General features: G+C 41.6%; 1 protein-coding gene across 4 annotated transcripts in view; it reads right to left on the minus strand.

Annotated features, from left to right (window-relative positions):
• Positions 1-571: 571 nt before the first annotated feature.
• Nak (Numb-associated kinase) overlaps positions 572-19850 on the minus strand; it is a 125018-nt gene continuing 105739 nt past the window's right edge. For all 4 annotated transcript variants that reach the window (XM_075696111.1, XM_075696104.1, XM_075696097.1 and 1 more), the window contains one exon: positions 572-3416. In XM_075696111.1, the coding sequence (XP_075552226.1) occupies positions 1828-3416 (1589 nt within the window). In that variant the 3' untranslated portion in view covers positions 572-1827. The remainder of the gene's footprint in view (positions 3417-19850) is intronic.

Raw genomic sequence — 19850 nt, forward strand, 5'->3', positions numbered from 1 at the left:
ATATATATATATATATATGGGTGGACATGAACCCCAGGTAGCCAAAATAATTTGAAACCTTGCACTAAGGCATATCTCAACTCCTCTGCACTATTTTAGGGTGTTAAAATCAATCAGCTGCATTTTTGCAGTTCAGATTTTTATGAGACATTTACATAATTTATCTGCTATTCATAAATTTGGCAAGCAAAAAAGGTAACTAAATGCTTTTCTTCACTGACATGTGTGAGCTTAGTCACTTCACTAAATAACTGCCCATGAGTGTGTAGTTTTATCAGTGGTATCAACTAAGGTGCCTTTGCACAACCCATGTCTGAATCTAGCCCTTTCAACAGTAGGCACAGTATGATGAATCAACACAAGATATTCAGTTTTCCTTTCTCATACCTAAACAGATCTTAATTTTCGATGACAACCTCATGTGCCATGAGACAAGAATACTATTTGGTGGTACGTCACTCTGATACCTAGTTTGTTTGGAAATGCGGAAAGAATTCTAGCACAGCAAATTTAGAATTGTCTGTGAATGAGACAAAAGTGGGCATAAATAAAGACTTCAACACACCAAAACTGTTGGTTAGCACTTTTTTATTAAATACCTACAGCTAATCTATAAAACATAGAGGAAGTGTTTTCCTAATATATGTAGACTCTTAGATTGACCTTTTTTTTAGTAGGTATAATCTTCAACATTCTATGTCTCTGCCTTTCATTTCAAGGAGAAAAAATCTAGGCTGCAGTACAGTTATAGCTGTAAGAAGCAAGCAATTCATTACCAATATTTGAAGAGAAAAATCAAGACTAATAAAAAAAAGTCAATCAGATGTGCAGCAAATTGCATCTTTGAAATTAAAGCACAGACAAACACAACTTCCACTCTTCAAAAAGGCTACATGGTCTGAACAGGCAAATCTTCTGACAGTTGGTGTTGAAAGCAGCATTGGGCTGCTTTCAACACAGAGCATAAAGAAGAGCATAAACATGTGACACCACCACTGACTTGAGTGCACATGACAATGGTATATTATCATGCTTCTCTGGGAATTAAATTTGCAGCACAACAACCAACACTATTTTTTTGCTACCTTGCTAAGGATTTCAACTTTTAAATTAGTGGTACATGCGTGTCCACCCTCGGCAGAAATAAATAACATCACTCAACATCGCTCCTCTGCAGCAGACAAACAGGATGAAGTAGCTCTGAAAAAGAACAGCCAGTATGAACAGGCCAATGCTCCAGAAAGACACTACCCTACCATTCAGTTATGTGCAGCTCCCCAAGTCACACATGTTGGCACGCAAAAAAGCAAGCACCAATGACAGGAAATCACAATCTACAAGAAAACTAGGCTAACAGCATACACCTTAACAGGTTCTCTGAGCCAGTGTGTTTAAAACAAAAGCACCAGTGTCCACAAGAACACTTGTTCCTGCTATAAGATAGATTTTTTTGATTGACGTGCATGCTACCCTTATTTTGAGTGAAAAGGGGAGGAAAGCTAAAACCATAGATGAGAAACAAAAGCTGACACCTTTTGGCCAGCATTTCCAAGCTGTCACCTCACATTCATCTGTCAATTACAGTGAAAACAAATTAGAACATTCTAATATAATTATGTGGGGCTTGTGTGTGTGTTTGTGTGTGTATGTATGTCTTTATTTATTTATATATATATATATATATATATATGTATATAATATATAAATGTGTTGCCAACACAATAATAGTAACAATAATAATACATAATTATCGCAATGTACAAATAGTACTATCACATCTTGCTTCATAAGCTTGCACTTTCTGCTTAAAGGGAAGTGAGGGAGCATTCATTTGCTTACTGCAGAAGTCCTGAAGTGGACCTCAGTAACAAAGCTGCTTGCTGATGTGTCCTCCTCGCTGCCAATGTCCTCAAAGCTGAGGTTTGAGAATGCATTGCTAGCTTTCTCCGTTTTCCGCTTGTCCTTGCGACTTGCTGATGCGCGGAGGTGCACTGCAACTCGACGGCTTCCTTCAACCAGATCCTCAGTCATAATTGCATCCTCCGTCCTGAGTTGCTGATAACGCTTTTTGTCCTTACGAAACTTCCTCAAACTGCCTTCCTCATCTGAGCTTGTTGGGCTCTCAGGAGAATCGGGGCGAGTTTTGGCAACATTGCCAGTGTGAGCTGCTATTGCCAAAGTTGTTTCCATTGTTTCTCGCAAACCACTAGTACTTTCAACAGCAAACGGGGTGGATCCAAAGAGGTCTTGATGGCTCTGTGTACGTGTTGGAATGGTAGGTGCATGGGGCTGTGGTGCCACAGACATTGACACCACAGAGTTATGGCGGCTTGATGGTTGAGGCACTGCTGACATGCTTTCCTTGAACAGGCCCTTGCTATTAGGGGTTGCCTTGAGGTGTGTGAATGGAGCTGAACCAAAAAGATCTGCCTCAGAGTGTCCTCTGGTCAGCTCGCTCTCAGAGTTTGCATGCACAGAGAGACGCTGGTAGTCCACACGGTAATCCTGTGCTGCCACCTTGTAATCTGAAAAGGCTGAGCGTGTGTAACTGTGTTGCTTCATTGCTGATGGTGTTGCAACAGCTGTAGCAGTTGGCACTGCAAGTGGTGGCACTGAAGACACTAATGGTTGAACTACAGAGGAGCTGCTTGTGGCATGCACCAATGGCCTGGTAGGCTCGGACAGCTTTCTTGGTGGCCTCGGCTTGCGGAAAGGAGCTTGCGTGAAAACATCAGCACTATCCCTGTTAGCCACTGCTCCTTCCGTCGGAAATGACTCGCGCTTCGGCGGAGGAAGCAGGCTTTTCTGAACCTTGCAGACACTAAGATGCTCCTCTTCTGCAGCTGGCCTTATCTCGGTCTCTGAAAGTTGATCTTCATCCTCTAGCAGCGGCTTATCACCCTCCATATGCCCAACAAACATATCTTGAAAGCCACGTGCCTGCAAGGTGCCCGTCTCTGTAACTACTGCCCTTGCACCACTGTCTGCCGATACTAAGGGCTGCTTGCTTGCTACGAAAAGTTCCTTCTTAGGATCAATCCTCTTGCTTGCTCTCTGCCGACCAACTTCCTCGGTATCCTCTTCCTCACTCAGCTCAACCCTTGCCTGGAGGTCACTTGCAGAGCCAATGGAATCCTTGTCCTCATCTCCAGTTAACTTGTGTTTGCGAGTGGATTCACCTCGAGCACAGTCTTCATCAACATCATCTAAAAGCTTTTCATATTTGGAGCGATCTTCAACGGGTATTCTAGCAAAGGCTCCAAAAGATGCCAGTGCTTCCTTGGTAGACCGCCCACCCTGGCTGCCCTCCTGGGAAGCGCTGGAGTTCTCGCTGCAATGTCGAGCCCGAATGACAATTCCATCACCGTGGTCTTCATATAGTGGCACATAGCCAGCTGCATCTTCATCTAAAGGCCCTGCAATCAAATCATTCAATGAATTGTCAAGTGACAGTATAGTGCATAGCAGTATATTTTTTTACTGGTTACGTTCAGTGAAACAGATAATGCTACAGTACACAAGTGAAAAAGTGAATATGCACATTCAATATGTTGTCCTCACTACTGCACTTAAATTTCACTAGTTTTAAAGTTCTAGTACTGAGCAATAGTGGCTTATACAAAAGTGGCGATTTAGTGCATTCAGTTCTACGCAGACCTCACAGAGAACAAGAACGCGATAAAGTGACCTACTGACTTCTAACAATGTCATAAAATAGGTCACATTCATAACTCACATTCATAACTAATAGCAATGCAACTTTTTTTCATTCAATAAAAAATTGCAGGCAATAACGTGAGCAAATGTGCTGCTGAGCAGCATGTTAGAGCTTTACTTTTTACTACAGTTCAAGAGGCCCCATGCAAAGCTAAATCAAACGAAATGCTGTCTACAAGTACAACAGAAGAAGAATAAGTGGTCACTGCCTTATAAAAATGGGTAAATTATGGTGCCTGATTATATCTGGCAACTTTTTAGTGGGGAAAAAGGATGCCGTGCCTCAATTGTGTTTCTTCTAGTAGTGCAAAGGTATTTGGGAGTATGAACACAGCACTGTTATTAGCACTATGCTCCCATGTAGTACGAGAGCATGCTTTTCCATAATTAACCCTTTATTGACAAATGTTGCCTACAGGCAACATACAATAATTTTTTTTTCTTGCAGAGTTTTGGTATTGAGTACAATGTTCGTGCCTAAATGTCTTCAGAGACCACTGAATGACAGGCAGCAAGCATCATTTGTTGCTTTAGAGCAGGAACACAGGACGAGGTAGAAGAAATTTCACACGAGACTTGCTTTCTTTTGAAAACACAGTCAGAGGAGACAGACCGATGCGAGATCTCTGGCTATAACGGTGTCACATGTGATGTAAAGCAAATTAAATGTACACCTATGGTTCACATATGCTGACAGCTGTCTCTACAAATTCCAGACGAAGCCACAGGTGGCTTGGGGAAAAGCCTACTTCCAGTTTTCTGATGGGGTACTGCTGAAAGTTTCTGCAAAATATTTTTTCTTTTTGTTGATTATGCTTATTCTTGATGTGTTTTACACAATTAGATAGAAATTCATTTTATTTTATATGCGATCATTAATGGGTTAACATTCTACTTTGCCTGAGCTTTCAAAGGCTGAAGTGAAATGTTCTAGTAGAGCAATAATTCTACTTCTCAATAATGACTTTTCTAGGTACATATATACAGTGTAATGCTATTTCTTATTTGGAATAGTTGCAAACAAACCATTCTTAAAAAAGCTTTCAGTATCTCCTATGAACTAGGTGTACTATTTTGACAAACAGGACTGAAAACTTGTGAGGAGGTGCACCTATAACCAGCAAAGGGCATAGCACTTACTTGCTTAATCTGTACCAAAATTAGCAAACAAGCACTAATAAAATTGCAGCCACTTTTTTTTTTTGCTCGATTCCTCCAAGAGCAGGCAAAGATAGGATATAATGTCTCTCAACTTTTACTTGTAGCAAATTGAATAGGTGATGAATATCTTACCACAACTTCTAAATGTTCCTTTCATGCAGCAAAAATGCAATTAATTTTAGCACTGCAGCAGCACCCCATGCAAGATAGCATGCATATAACAATGCCATGCAAGAGAGAAGGGAGGAAAGACATCCATGCAGGGAGCAGAATTCACGTTGGTCGCACTTATGATAATCCAGTCAGCAGTAAGTTAAAGGACCCCCATGTGGTTAGATGAATGCTGGGTGCAGAAAAAAAAAAAAAAATGTTACACTTTTCCTCAAGGTTAGGGAAGAAAGCCTTAACACAATACTGACAGCTTTCCGAGGCAGTTGAAACATGTACTTGCGATGTTTTTCAAATGAGGACAATAAGAAAAATTTTGGGTACTTACTATCATGTGAAGACAGTCAGTGACTTCACATAAGACTGTGCCTTCAGATTGCCTGCATGCTTAGGAGACTATGCAGTAAAATTTACCTTGTGTGGTAACGGCAAACACTTGGTACAGGAAAACCTCCAAAGGTGTTTATTAGGGAAATCCATAAAAAGAATATAAAACAATGCAAAATACTATAATGTACTACTGCCACAAGCCCACTATGTTATGGTTATTAGCACTGCTTATGCACAGTGCCCTGGTAACATTTTTGCTTTCACAATCATGGCCAACTTGTAGACATTAGAGCACAGAATAGACATGCACATGTTATAAATTACACATGCAAAGCCCATGCATCCCAGACATTACAGGACTACAAAGACACATGCAACACTCAGTAAGAAACAATCATGCACACTGAACTTGACAAGACAGTGCCACTTATATAAACTGGAACTTTCTCTTCCTGCTCTAAGAGGGACAGACCTAATGAAAGAGGCACCACATATAACAGACTTTCTCTTCTTTCCAAAGTTTTAAAGCAGTTTCAACAACCTTTTCAGGCAACCCTTGCTACTGACCACACAAATTATAATCACTATGGGTGCTATAGTGAGTAGGTGCTGCGTGGATAAGAAATCGCAGCATCCTCAACTTAATATTATGTCAGACTTTGGTAAAGCCCAATAAAATCACTGTTCTTTGTATAATCTCTATACAGTAGCAGTGTAAAACTGACTAAAATCAAACAAAACTGCATGAACCCTCACAAGGCAACAACACTATGCTACTGATGCCCACACATTCAAGGCTTGCACAACAGCATAAGTTAGTCACCAAAAGTGCTACAAGAGCACAGAGGTTAACACTGCAAGCTTTGCACTCACAGCATCACTACACAGACATTCACAACAGTGCTCCCCTAGGGAAAAAAAATGGGGGAAAACAGGCCAGCAGCACATTGTAAAGGCATATTTCCAAATGCAAGAATAATGCTACTCATCATTACCTGCTAAAACTGGAAAGCTTCCATTGACTAGTGTTTATCTGGGAGAGGAGGAAGACAATTCTTTCAGTCAGGAACAGTCTCCTAAGCAAGCGGCATGTTCGGCAAAAAACTAAGCTGCTGACTTTGGCTATGCCAGCAAAACTGGTGCAACTCCTTTGTTTGGCAGCAGGCAATTTGATTTTCCTTGAAAGCAGCATGATGACTTCATATAACATATACAAATATGCTCATTTCTACAGATTGATGCATTCTAGGTTTCATCCATTAATGTACAATTATAATTAAGCTCAACTTGCAAATACGACACTGCAACATAATGCACTGCAGCAAGTACTTTTACAACTCCACCTACGAGCACTTCCTGCTTTGCTGGGATGAAAAGGAAAATATTCTTTTGCATAATTTCTGATAAAAATAGATATACGTGGTAATGAAATGCACTATATTTCATTATGTGAAGATTAATAAAATTTTGAATCTAAGAAAATTGCATCTTTCAAAAATGTAAAACAAACAGCCACACTTAAGGTGGCAACGAAAGCCACAGCTGAAGAAGTGCACAAATTACAGCACATGGTCATAAAGATAGCCAGTAAGTCCCCTCAAAGTGAACACAACATGCAGCTAAGCACAGGCCACAAGCTACCTTTCTTTACCATTTTTCTCCTGAAACACTACAAAATTTAAACAATGGCACTTGGAAATTGCCAAGTACGTGTACAAATTTAGGCTTTAGAGATAAGCATAACCAGCATAAAGGCTCCTTCACTGACAATATTGGCAATACTCCCCAACTACAAGGTAGTCATAAATGCAATGTTGCAAAAAAATAAGGACTAGGCAAAATATATCTTAAACTCAGCTCCTAATAGGGTTTCTCTGGTTTCCAACTGTGTTTCAGCAGGTCTTCAAGCAATAGCTAGAAAAATAAAATATGAGAGGGACCAAACTACTACACTCCACAGCTCCACAGCCTTCCTTTGCAAGGGTAAGCTCAGGTTTACAATTCGGGCTAATGAGCACAACAACCAGTGAATGTATACACTTGAGCCTACAGAAATGCAATGCATTTGGCTGGAAAGCTGAGGGACTGGTAGAAACTTGACTATTGTACAGTAAAACATTCTAAATGATGGCACTTGACTTTCAATGCTGCATGTGCTTAACACTTCCTACACGTGCAAACTTAAGCCATACGCTGCATAATTTGCTGCAGCTAGCACCAGATCAACATTGGGCATGCAATGAGAGGGGAGAGGGAGAGTGATTGAGAGGGAGAGATTGCTGACCCACCGTGTCAGACTGACATGCCAACACAAATTAGTTTTCCCTTGTTTCTATTTCAATTAGGGAATCTTGAACTTTCCAGCCAGACTTTGCCAAGCACACAAGTCAAGGAACTGCTTCTTGTTTGAACGATTTTGAACAAGTGCATGTGCAAAGCAGGTAACCAGCTTGCAAAGAAATTTGTGAAATGAGCATGGAAAGCAAGGTTTACGGGCCATAAAGGCCTGCACAAATGTACTGAAGCTATCACCAAAAAAGCAAGGTGAACAGACTGAACAAAAATAGTTTTACATTACAAAAATAGCCAAATCAATGCTTTAAGTTGTGTTCATTCTCAGGAGAAACAGGCAATGTAAATGGTGTTGCAGTGTTATGGTGCACACAGCATAATAAATTTGTTGCTCAACAAAGTTTGTTAGTTCGTGGGCATGTAAAAAGAAGAAAAAGCTTCTAGCAACTATGTAGACCATCAAGCACATGAATAAACCCAGTGAATGTAATTCCACATAAGTCAATCTATCAAGTACAGTAAAGAGCATTTTTATAAACTCCGAATATGTGAGCTAGAACTTGTAAACCTGAACTACTTCACTAGGCCTGCAATGCATACCATGCTATGCAATCTGCCTAAGGACTACCAATTCTTCTTGCAGGAGCCTCGCAATGTTATTTTGACTGTAAATCATTTTGCATAAAAAAATTTGTATGGTCCCATGTTCTACGCAAAAACACGAAAACTGGTGCATAAATACAAAGGTTATTCAACCTTAAAATTTAATATAGTGTCCTCTTACACATTGCACTTGCCCTGTGACGCAATACTAGCAATGAGAGTAGTGCTTCCATGAACATATATTAATGACAGCGAATAGAATACCTCATCATATTTGCAGAAAAAATAACCACCACATGGTGTTGCAGTCAGTGCAGAATAATCACTCTAGAGCGTAAAAAAATACTAAACCCTCCGTTGTGGCAAGCATTATTGCCAGCGATTTCACATCTTGAGGTGTTGCGACTCTCAAGCAACTTTTTTCAAATGTCGAGTGATGATGCACGACCACTGCTTCGCTGCTTTCAGCGTTAAGACTGGCGTCTGTATAGTATGTGTTTTTATAGTCTGCTGCGCTATATTTCTTCTTTTTAACTGCAGTTTTCAATTCTTTTGGGGTGCATATTTTTTTGGAATGGGTCTACTTTTACCCGAGGAAAATCATCCCATGGTGGTAAATTCAGTGGAATTGAGGGGTAAGCTAGCGGTTTCGTATCCCAGTCTGTTCAGTATTCGTTGAGCCTGATCGAATGATTGAAGTCTTTGTATTTGTGCCTGATTGTGGATGTCTATTCTGTCTTCTAGTGAGTTAAAGTGCTTGGTTGCTTCAATTTTATGGTTGGGTGCAAATTTAGGAATTTGCAGGGCAAGTCAAGCATACTTTCTAACTATGATGTCTCTTTTTGTGTTGTGTGTTGGTTATCTTAGCATATGGAAGACAGTGCATTATCTAGGAAACTATCATGGATTATATATCTTTACGTAGCCTGTGTTCTTTCATTTCTCTCTTTTGTCTAGTTACCCTACACATCATTGCAAGGATTTGTCAACTTCTGTACCCACGTTATTGCTTTACCATTGTCCTGCAGAAAGAAACAGAGGATGCTTATGGTATCCTTGCAGGGTAAAGCTACATCGTTCATTTGAAATTCTATTAAGTTCTTATATTCTTTAGCTTGCTTGCTTACGTCTTCACTAATGACAACATTCAGATTTCTGAGGCGAACATCCTAGCCCTAGTGTTTTGGCGTATTCACGTGTGGTATCCAGTCCACTGAGCAATGTGTTCTTGCTATCCTGGTGATCCTCGACTGCACCAAGTAGTTATGTCATCAGCATACAGATTATGTTCTAGGTCTGGTATTTCTTGTCGTAATGTGGGTAGCTTCATCACTGCAATGTTAAATAAAGTCGATGAGAGAAGAGAACCTCGAGGTGCTCCATGCATGATTGGATGGCTAGGCGACACTCATTCATCAAATATCACTTTAATCATTCTTTCATTTAGGAAGTCTAACAGAGCCGTATACTCTAAGCCGCCCAATTCAGTTGCCTTGAGGTTTTATAGAATTGCATGGTGGGTGAAACTATCGAAATCTTGTTGCATATCGACCCATACAATTGTTCTTAGCTGAGCTGTACTTGGTAAACTGAAAACCTGGTACCTGATTCTCAGCATAGCATCCCGAGTACTAGCTTTTTTTCTGAAGCCTATCATTGTCTCGGGTAAAAGTTTTAAGTCTCCCAGGTGCCGCTCAAGACGTTCTAAAACAATCTTCCCCATTAACTTTCCTACACAGGAGGTTAATGATACGGGTCTAAAAGTGTGTGTGTGTGTGTGCTGCAGGCTTGTCACGGCCTATGCAGGAGTGGGTACATAAATGCATTAGTAGTAGAAGGTACATAAAACTGGTAACTATTCATGTAGAAAATTCAATACGCTGTATTTGGTTCATAAACGAGTCAATGTTATCGCAACACACAATATCGTCAGGCAAATTGTTCCGGTGCAAGATGAGGAAAAACTGAGTATTTGTGAGCGTTAACATGACTTAATGGTTGGTGGATTGTTTTGGAATGATTTAGTCTATATGAGAGCTTGTAAGGGTCTTGCCGATAATTAGAATGTGCTATGGTGAAATGGCCATGGTATAATTGATAAAAAAATATTAGTCATGATATCATTATTCTCTGCAAAAATTGGTTTAAGGTTTGCCCTTATGAGCAAACCTGAAGCACTAGACTGCCTTGAGTAATCCGAGTACATAAATCTGACTGCTAGTTTTTGTATGCATTCTATTTTATTATTGAGATGTTTTTGATGGGGACTCTAGCTTAAATTAGCGTACTCTAAGCATGGCATTATGTGTGTCTTATGAGGCCTTTGTGCCTTGTAAGCATTTAGTTTTACATGTGGTGGTGTAGTACGTAATTTCCTTCTGAAGAATGAGTTTTCGTACAGATATCTTACATATGGCCGAGATATGTGGCTCCCAATTAAGGTTAGACTAGTGTTTAATACCCAGGTGTTATACCCAATTACTTTTATCTTAGTGCCTCCGACTATACATGTTAAGTTAAGTGGCTATGTCTTATCGTCAGTTGGTTTTCTTGGCTTAGGAATTTGTATTAGTACTACTTCCTTCCATTGTTTTGGAATTACTTCGTTTTCCCCATGCTTCGTTTATATACTCCAGCAGAGCCTCTTGATAATTATCCAGCACCTTTCTCAACATTGTGTACGTGATTCAATCTGCTCCGGGGGTAATGTTCCTTTTTAAGCTCTGTATTGCAGCATGTAATTCAGGAAGGGAAAAAGACAACTTGATGTCTTGGCCATTGCCGTGACTGTACTCGCCGTGATCTGGTAAGGGACGATTGTAGCTTTTCATCGGAAAAAAGGTGTGTAAAAATTCTGCCGCTAACTCCTCTGCATTTTTATTTTCCAACATTTGTGGTTGAGTTGCATGTCTTGGTTTTGCCTGGCCTAGAAGGGTCCTCAATATTTGCCATACTTTCAGGGTAGGCAGCTGTCCGAAAAGCTGATCACAGATTTGATGTCAGTTCTCGTTGGCTAATTTCAGGGCACAATTTTGTGCTTCTATTGTGATTTAATTGTTTTGCATAATGCCTTGTTTGATTTATTCTTTTTGTATTCATTGATTAACCTGTGGCACTTGTCCCAGAGATTTAAGAGATGGGATTCATCATAGGGGTGATCTTCACGCACAACGCTCCACATGTACAGTTGACTGATTCTTTAACAGTATTGCGCGTGCACTGACTGGCCAGCCGGTCAGCGCCTTCTAACGGCGCAAAACGAGAAGATCAGCAAGAGTAGCACATGCGCACAAAGTTCACTCGAAGCAAAAGTTTCGTCTGCTAGACTCTTCCTATGGGCATGGCATCACCCTTGTCGCGATTAACTCAGTGAAAGCTCTCATTTCATTTAATTTTATTACCTTAAGCTTCCCTGCTTATCAGAGATCAGAGACAGCAGGTGCGTGTAAACCCAGATGCATCTTTTTTATAGCATATGTTGCTGTAGTCCACATGTACTTTAAGATATAGAACAAAGTGTGCAAAAAAAGATGATACAGTTGCATAGCAACTTTGCATATTTTGTTGAATGTTTTCCTCACACACATACACACACAAAAAAAAAAGGAAAAAAAAAACTGGATGCAAGCCAGAGGCACACATTCTTGCTATCTCCAGTAAGGCGGGAAGCTTGCACCGAATTAATCGTGCCAGGGGCTGTGTTGTGCTGGTAGGAAGAGCCTAGCAGATGAAACTTGCGCTTTGAGTGAACATGGTGTGCATGCACTACTGTTGCTGATCTCATCGCTTTGCGCCATTAGAAGGCGCTGGTTGGTTGGCCAGTCAACACTCGCACGATACTGTTAAAGAATCAGTCCACTATACATGCATGCTCACCCCCCTTCTACGAGTATGTATGCAATGGGTTCCAGGCCATCAAGGATTGCGAGAAAATTTAACAGCACACCAGCTCTCCTGCACAGAAAATCGGGAACCTCCTATCCTTTTGCCTGATGGAGACATAAACCCAGAAAAGAGTGGAAGGTGCAGCAGAATGAAAGGTTACATATTTTGAAGTCTCACAGGGAAGCATCAACACTTCTCAACACCATCCTACATGCATTCGAGAGAGGATGCCTCAATCTTATGAGAAACACAAGCACACACATTACTCACACCACGCTATACGCACTATATTCACAGGAACCCAGGCTCCCCCACTTGCAAACAGTGTGGAGCCCATCTATCAAATTAACACACCTTGTGGGAGTGCCCTGCCAACTCTATCTTCAGAAAGACAATAGTTCTATCTTCAGAAAGACAATAGAAAGACAATAGAAAGTCAATAGACAATAGAAAATTACAAAGAGGAGACACAGGCGCTTGCCAACATCGTGGTGGCTACATGCTGGCCAAGATATATCAGTTTCGGCATAAAGAAGGGCTTCTCCTCACTAGAAGTTGCCGCTTTCTTTGGCAACTTCTTTGGCAACATAAAAAAAAAGACCGCCTGTGATGTGTTGCGTCTCTTCTTTGTAATTGTGCCTTGATGCTACATTATGTTGGTAAGCAAACACCAACTAGCCAACAAGTCCTTCTACAGACTATGAACCTCATTGTTTAATTCTTCACAGGGTATAAATAGTGTATTACTAATGCATTCAGCACACAAATCTGCCACTCTGCCGAGTTTCTTAATACAGTTTAACCTTCATATAAAGAACTTCAAAATAACAAAGTATTTAACTTTCAATAACTTTTTGTCAATAGAACACCATGTATTTAAAATCTGACTATAATTAAGTGGGTTTATACATGATTTCAATACAAAAAAATTTTCACTGCCGCCGCGAAGGAGTACAGAGACAAACGGAAACTTCTGCCAACGCAGGTGGTCGCAGCTGGGCGCGCATTTCCTTTTGTAGTGCTTTTGTAGTGCACGGCTGAGTGCATACGCAGCTTGAGTGCCCTGTTTTAGAAGTAAAATTAGTAGGGCTACGTTCACACTTTGTCTCAGAGCAGGCGGAAGTGGAAAAAACTTGACAAAATCTGCCCGCCCAAGCGGAGAAATGGGCGGAAAACCAGGCAGCGAGCCCGATCGGTCACGGATCGATTTTTTCGCCACGCCGCCGAAATCGGTTCCGCTTCACTGGAAACTGCACTAGCATGTAAACATCCGGCCGTAAAATTTAACATTTTTCGTTGTTCATTGTCTATTTTTAGGAAAAGCAACTAGCTAAAACTATCGAAACTATGTCTTCATTATCTTCCATAGTAGACGAAAGTTAAAGACGACACGCGCAGTTGTAGGAAATGATAGCTTTTAATAACTGATGGGTCAATAAATGGACATATGTCTTGAAATAGTGTGCTGAACAGCGCCACCACGCGGACAAACGTACGCAAGCTAGATGGATGTGGGCAAAAGTGGCAGTGGTTTCTGCTGCAGTGGCGAAACAAATGTGAACATCTTGTACATGCGCGGAAAAGATTTTCCGGCCGCTTTGGCTTTTCCGTCCGCTTGCCATTTCCCAGGTGTGAACGTAGCCTACGTGTGCCAAGATGGCGCGGTATCATATGCGCTGTCTTCCCACGTGTTTAGTATTGCAGGTTGCGAAATCTCGAGTTTCGGAGACGTGTTGAAGAGAGGCAGATGAAGCATTCGCTTTCTGCTGCACATTCTTTTCATGATAGCATCGTCCCACTGCTGGTGCCACTATCAGCCACGGGGCAAAGTGGATGTGAAAGCTTGGCTGTCTTCACTTCGTACCACCAAAGTAAAGATATCGTTGACATGGCATGGAACCATATCTTTTGTCGCCAACTCTCAAATTCGACAAAATGAATTTTTTTTCCAATTCCAATTTTCTTTTTCCCAATTCAAACTTGTTTTTAAATGTGGAAGCATTTCTATGCCTACCCAATGAGGAAGCCAGTCCGTTAGTCACGTAAGACTATCGATCTCAAGATAGGGCCTGCAGAAGCAAGCAAATTCACCTTCGTGCTGCCTCTCGCTTCAATGCGAACTAAGCGGCAAGACCAGAGCTCACACGAAGCTATCAGCACACAGTGCACTCTTTCCTCATTGCAGATTGCTTTCAAGATAGGGCCCGTGCGGCCACGCCATATGCAGCCACCGCCGGAGTGCTGTTGATTACTGATGATAATGGTTCGACATGGATGGATAAGGCGCTAAAGAGCGATAGCAGCTTATAATGATCGGACAGTCATCAGCAAACTTGGTGCCACCACCTGCAGCAGTTTGCTTGCGTTATCAATTCACTTTGCGCCCCCGTCCGCAGCAGTACCATGTCGCTGCAGTGCTGTTGTTTATACTGGTCAGATCAAGTTTCATAACATCGATAATGACACCAGGCTGCATGGAGATGAGCAAGTGGCACAATGCTTACGCATACTTAGACAACTCCTAGACATGTTTCTGAGTGAATTTTTTTCGATTGCCCAAAATTCTGCAAAATCCTGTGGCCCCTTCTATGTAAGAAGAATTCATCTGCCACTAATTATTTGCATAAAAGGGAGAATTTTGATGTAACGGAATTTCTATACAACAAAGCAAATTGCCAATTTTACAGACTTCGTTATATTGAGATTTAATTGTATTTCCACACTTGTGCCTCAAGCTTGAAAACGAAATTGCAGCTCAGCCTGAATCAGCTATGTGTATTGATGCACAAGTATCTACAAGCACAAGGCTTTTCCAAACCCCTGTGTGGACACCAAATACAAAATAAAGCTGGCTTATCACAATAAACGTGGCAGCTAAAGGGCAACAACGCTTAATTTTGGTAACATTGTGTAAACACAGGAAGCATATTAATGATTGAATGTTTATCAGTTGGTCACCTTACACACCATTAAACAAATTTTACGAAGCCACAATGAGCAGCATGCACTGGAGCAGAAACGAGGGTGTCAGTAATATCAAGGCACTTCATACAACAGGCACACAAGTGCAGTAATTTCATGATGCTACCTTTAGAAGAAATACATATTTGTGCATCTGCTAATAAAAAAATGCCTCTCTCTCTCTCTCCTATGCACTCGCGCACGCACGCACGCACGCGCACACACACACACGCGCACACACACACACACACACACACACACACACACACACACACACACACACACACACACACACACACACACACACACACACACACACACACACACACACACACACACACACACACACACACAAAAAAAAAAAAGAAAAAAAGAGAACACTGACTAGCTAACAGTATGGTTAAGCTTTATACAAGTGTAATAAGAAGAGCTGCAAGACACTGCAAGAAAGAGTTCCCGAGTCTAGGAAGCTTGGAAGTGCTAACTGTGGACTTTGAGAAAAGAGTTAATAAAGGAGTTTGCAGTTAAGCTTGCAAGTTCTTCAAGGTGAATCTTGTGTTCATCAGCTCCTTTAGGTTTTCATTTTAATGGTGATAGCCATGTAATCAGGCTCTTGAATCCTGATGCCACATTTTCAAGAGAAAACAAATTCTCTCTCAAAAGTAAGGGGAGAACTATTACATAGATAATTTTGATGGCAAGTTTTACTTCATCCTTGGATGAGAAGTAAATCAGTGGTGTAGTAATTCAGTTGTTCAAATCGGCCAGAAACCACTTTCATGATCCAGTCTGCAACTTGACAAAAAATAGTGCCTTGACACCAGTACAGCCTCACTCAGGGGTGTCCTAGACAATCCACTGCTGAGGGGAAAAAAAAGGAGCTGCAGTAAGTGGAAAGCTGAGCAACCATGAAGATAATGCTGTCCAGCTCTTTCCATGCAATAATAAAACATTCATATTTCTGTCTGATGCTTTCTGCAACATATCTACTGACTGTCCATAAAAATGTAACTAGATGCAAGTGATCATGAGCACTTTCTAGAAAAAGTGCAACCAAGTACATGCCTAACATTTGCATGTGAGGTCTTTCTAATGTGCGCCATAAAACAACATTCAAGCTGAAGATAAGTGACATGGCCTTTGTTGAAGTACCAACCTAGAAAGGTCTCTAGACATGTGTAATCAAAGTGTGCCACACAAAAGACTAAACTGTTTTAGCCTGTAGAGTGAAACCTTCAAAGAAATTTACTTCACACATGCCACAGCACCTTTACCATTAAGAAGGGCAAAGTTGTGGCCTAATTAAAGTTACACTGTGAAGCTTAATGTCCCGAAACTGCACAGTTGGTTATGAGGGACACTGTAGTGGTGGGCTCTGGATGAATTCTGGACAACCTGGAGTTCTTTGAAATGCACCTAAATATAGATATACAAGCATATTTTGCATTTAAGTCTTTCCATACAGAACCCACTGGGCATCGTTAGCCCACTAATGATGGTTTGAAATGCCACTTTCGAGACCTTCTCCACCACTCATGGACAAACTGCACTATTGAACGTGAAGGAGGAGAACTACATTTTTGCTTTCTAAGCAGCTTGCTGCCCTCCCCACCCCCCTCGCTTATTAGATGGCAGTACATTTTGTATATCTCATAATTTTTGTTACGTATTTTTTTACATAAAAAGGTGTCTTATCAAACTTTGTTAAATTTTATCCCACAATCTTGATTCTGGTAATTTATATCTTTTTATAACATACCTCGTTAATGAAACATTTATGTGTGAAAAGTGCATTCATTCTGCTTTTTGTTTATGTATTACATAAAATATTGAGTGCAACAGTTCCTTTTGGGAAAAAGAAAAATCTGGCGTAACCTACAAAAGACACCTATTTTCCCCATGGTAGAGAAATGCGGCCGCCAGGGCCAGGAATTGACCCCACAATCTCACGCTTGACAACAGAACACCACAGCCACTGAGGTGGTAAACTTTCTCCAAAGAACAAGTGGAGTGACTACTGAGCAATAAAGAAGACATTTCCAGCTTCTGCTACAGAACATCTTAAGTTTGGGTTGTTGACACCTGTCTGATGCGTGTAGTTGCGACTCAGTGCAGAGGTTGGAGAGGCCAAGAAGCAGACGACAAGTAGGGCGCACGCCGAGGCGAATTCCGTGCTGGATGGAAAACGCCAACGCCGAAGAGCGTCCGGCACGTGAACACATGGCGCAAGAAAAGAAACTACAAGAAAAAAGCCAACCCAATCAGGAGAAACCATGGAGGGTCAAACAGCCAATGAGCAAACGACGAATCAGCCAGAGCTGTAGAAAAGCGAGGCGCGCTGGCAGAAGCGGGGGAGACACAGGGAGAGTTCCAGGAAGCGATGCCAGAAGGTCGGCCACCGGACTGGGTGTTGAAGACAGGCCATCAGGTTCCGGACCCGAGCCACCAGGACTTCACCCGGCCAGGGCCTCCTGCCAACCCGTTCCTGTGCGTCACCACTCTACCCAATCGTGAATTGCTGCCCAAGGCCGGTGAGCTTCTGTGCCCATGGGCAGGACGAGAGCAGTTGGGCTACGGGCCCGAGTTATACGCCCAGCTGCCTGGCCAGAACGCCACCGCCATCTGCTCGTGCTGCCTGCTGCCCGAGGCCGGCGATGGAGCTTCTGCGCCCGTGGGCAAGACGAGAGCAGTCGGGCTACGGGCCCAAGTTCTACGCCCAGCTGCCTGGCCAGAAAGCCACCATCATCTGCTCGTGCCGCCAAGCCGCCTGCCTTCCCTCTCCAAGCCAGAGCTGTTGTGCTCTGGTCGCCCGATCAACGGCCGAACACCCCGACCTTTGGTGAGACCGGCGCCACTTCTCTCGTCATCTTGTCGCCGCTTCTCCACGTCGAGACTATTATGCACCCTTGCAGTCGTGGTCAGCCTGGACTCGCATACTGTTATCCTCGCCCTAAGTGTGTTTCTTGCCGTGATATCTCCGAGTGTTCTTTTTATGTTTTATCCTCTTTCTAGTTTCATTACAAGCTTGTGCGTGTGTTTATGAAACAAACTGTTTTGTCCTCAATTGGGTTCTCGGAGGCTCCACCTCAGAGAACCACCTGAACCCTTAAACCGAAGAAACCTGCATCACACTATCACAAGCTTAAGACCTAAAAGGCATTTCTATTTCCTGAGTAAATTGAGTAGATGAGTTCAAAGATTGGCGAGTGGATTTCAAGTGCACAATATTAATTCTGTGTTCACCAACCATCCCTTTCTTTAGCATTAAGGGGCAATGGTTATGGAAGATCTGGTAATGGAGAATAAAAGTGTTGAGTGCATCAACATTTATTGTGTGCCAGGTTCGTGCACAGTATCATGCAGGGCCATACTATGCACAATAGTGCTGGTTGCTACCTCAGGTATTAGTAAACTATGTGGCATGCACCATTCTAAATACAGCAGTAGGCTTGAACTTGCCTAACTACTAAGTACAAGCAAATGCAAATAAATGGTAAATGTGACTACATAAACATACCAAAAAATCATTTGTAAGAACTGTTTTCGTCAACTTTTTGATAAGGATTTTCATTCTTGAACATCTCTATAAACCATAATTCAGTTTCCAGCAATTATTTCCCTAAGAGTTGGAGCTGAATCACAAGCTGCATCTAATATTTGTGTGTGTACGTGTGTGTGTGTGCATGTAAATTCTAGTCAAAGCTATAAAAAAAAAATGAAAGTGACATTTTATGACTATGAACAAAGTTCATGAACTGTGCAATGTACTACGCACCAAATTTTATCAATTTGTGACACTGTAATATCAAGAACAGCCACATAACACGCAACTGCCCAAAAAGCAATTATACCCAGTCATGCCTCATTAATATGGGCTCTGATTCCTGACCAATCCTGCCTATAAAGCAAGTTGCCTATAGTAATGAATCTGGACGGAAAGCAAAGAACATTAAAAAAGAAAAAGAAAGAAAGGAAGAAAGAGCAAGCAGCTGTACATAAATTTTGTTTCTGTACATCGTACTCCACACCGGAATCGAAATTTCACGAAATCTTAGCACACTGCAGGGCATTATTCTGTTAGCCACTATCCTTAAAAAATCGCAGTGCAGTTTGAAATGCCCTGCTGGCCATGAGGATTGTGATGGCAAGCATCACGTTGATGTAAGTCCAACAATGAAGCTTTCATTCAAAGAAAGTGTATTCAATCGCAAGTGGCAAAAGAAAGCTAATCCAACAGAAGTGTAAAAGGACGTGAATCCAACAGAAAAGGAATGCAGTAACGAGAGATACTATTTGTTGACGAAAACAGCACATAAGGGAAAAAATGCTCAGTCTCCACTGACTTCTACGTAGGCATGAGAAGCCAGAAGAAGCAAATGAATGAAGTCGTGGCCAAGGCTATCACGTGAGTGTCGTGAAGAAAAATACAATGGCCAGTCTAGTTGTGCTGACAGTGGTGCATTTTACTGGCAGCAACACACTGCACATGTATTGCTACCAGCATACGTGCAACTTCTGGCTCCTTTTACTTATAAGAGATTCTGTCCATACTGACACTGTTCACAGTAATGAACTATGGGAAATTCTACAGGCTTTATGCTTTCCTGCCCTATCCATTGCCTTGACAGTGAGTTTCCACATTAACAAGGCACAAATACACTGAAAAAGTTTGATGCCGGCAAAAACAGTCAATTTGAGTTACTAATTTACCTTGGGTCAGACCAATGAGGCAG

This window comes from Dermacentor variabilis, chromosome 1, assembly GCF_050947875.1.
Source record: "Dermacentor variabilis isolate Ectoservices chromosome 1, ASM5094787v1, whole genome shotgun sequence".
Classification (NCBI taxonomy): Eukaryota; Metazoa; Arthropoda; class Arachnida; order Ixodida; family Ixodidae; genus Dermacentor; species Dermacentor variabilis.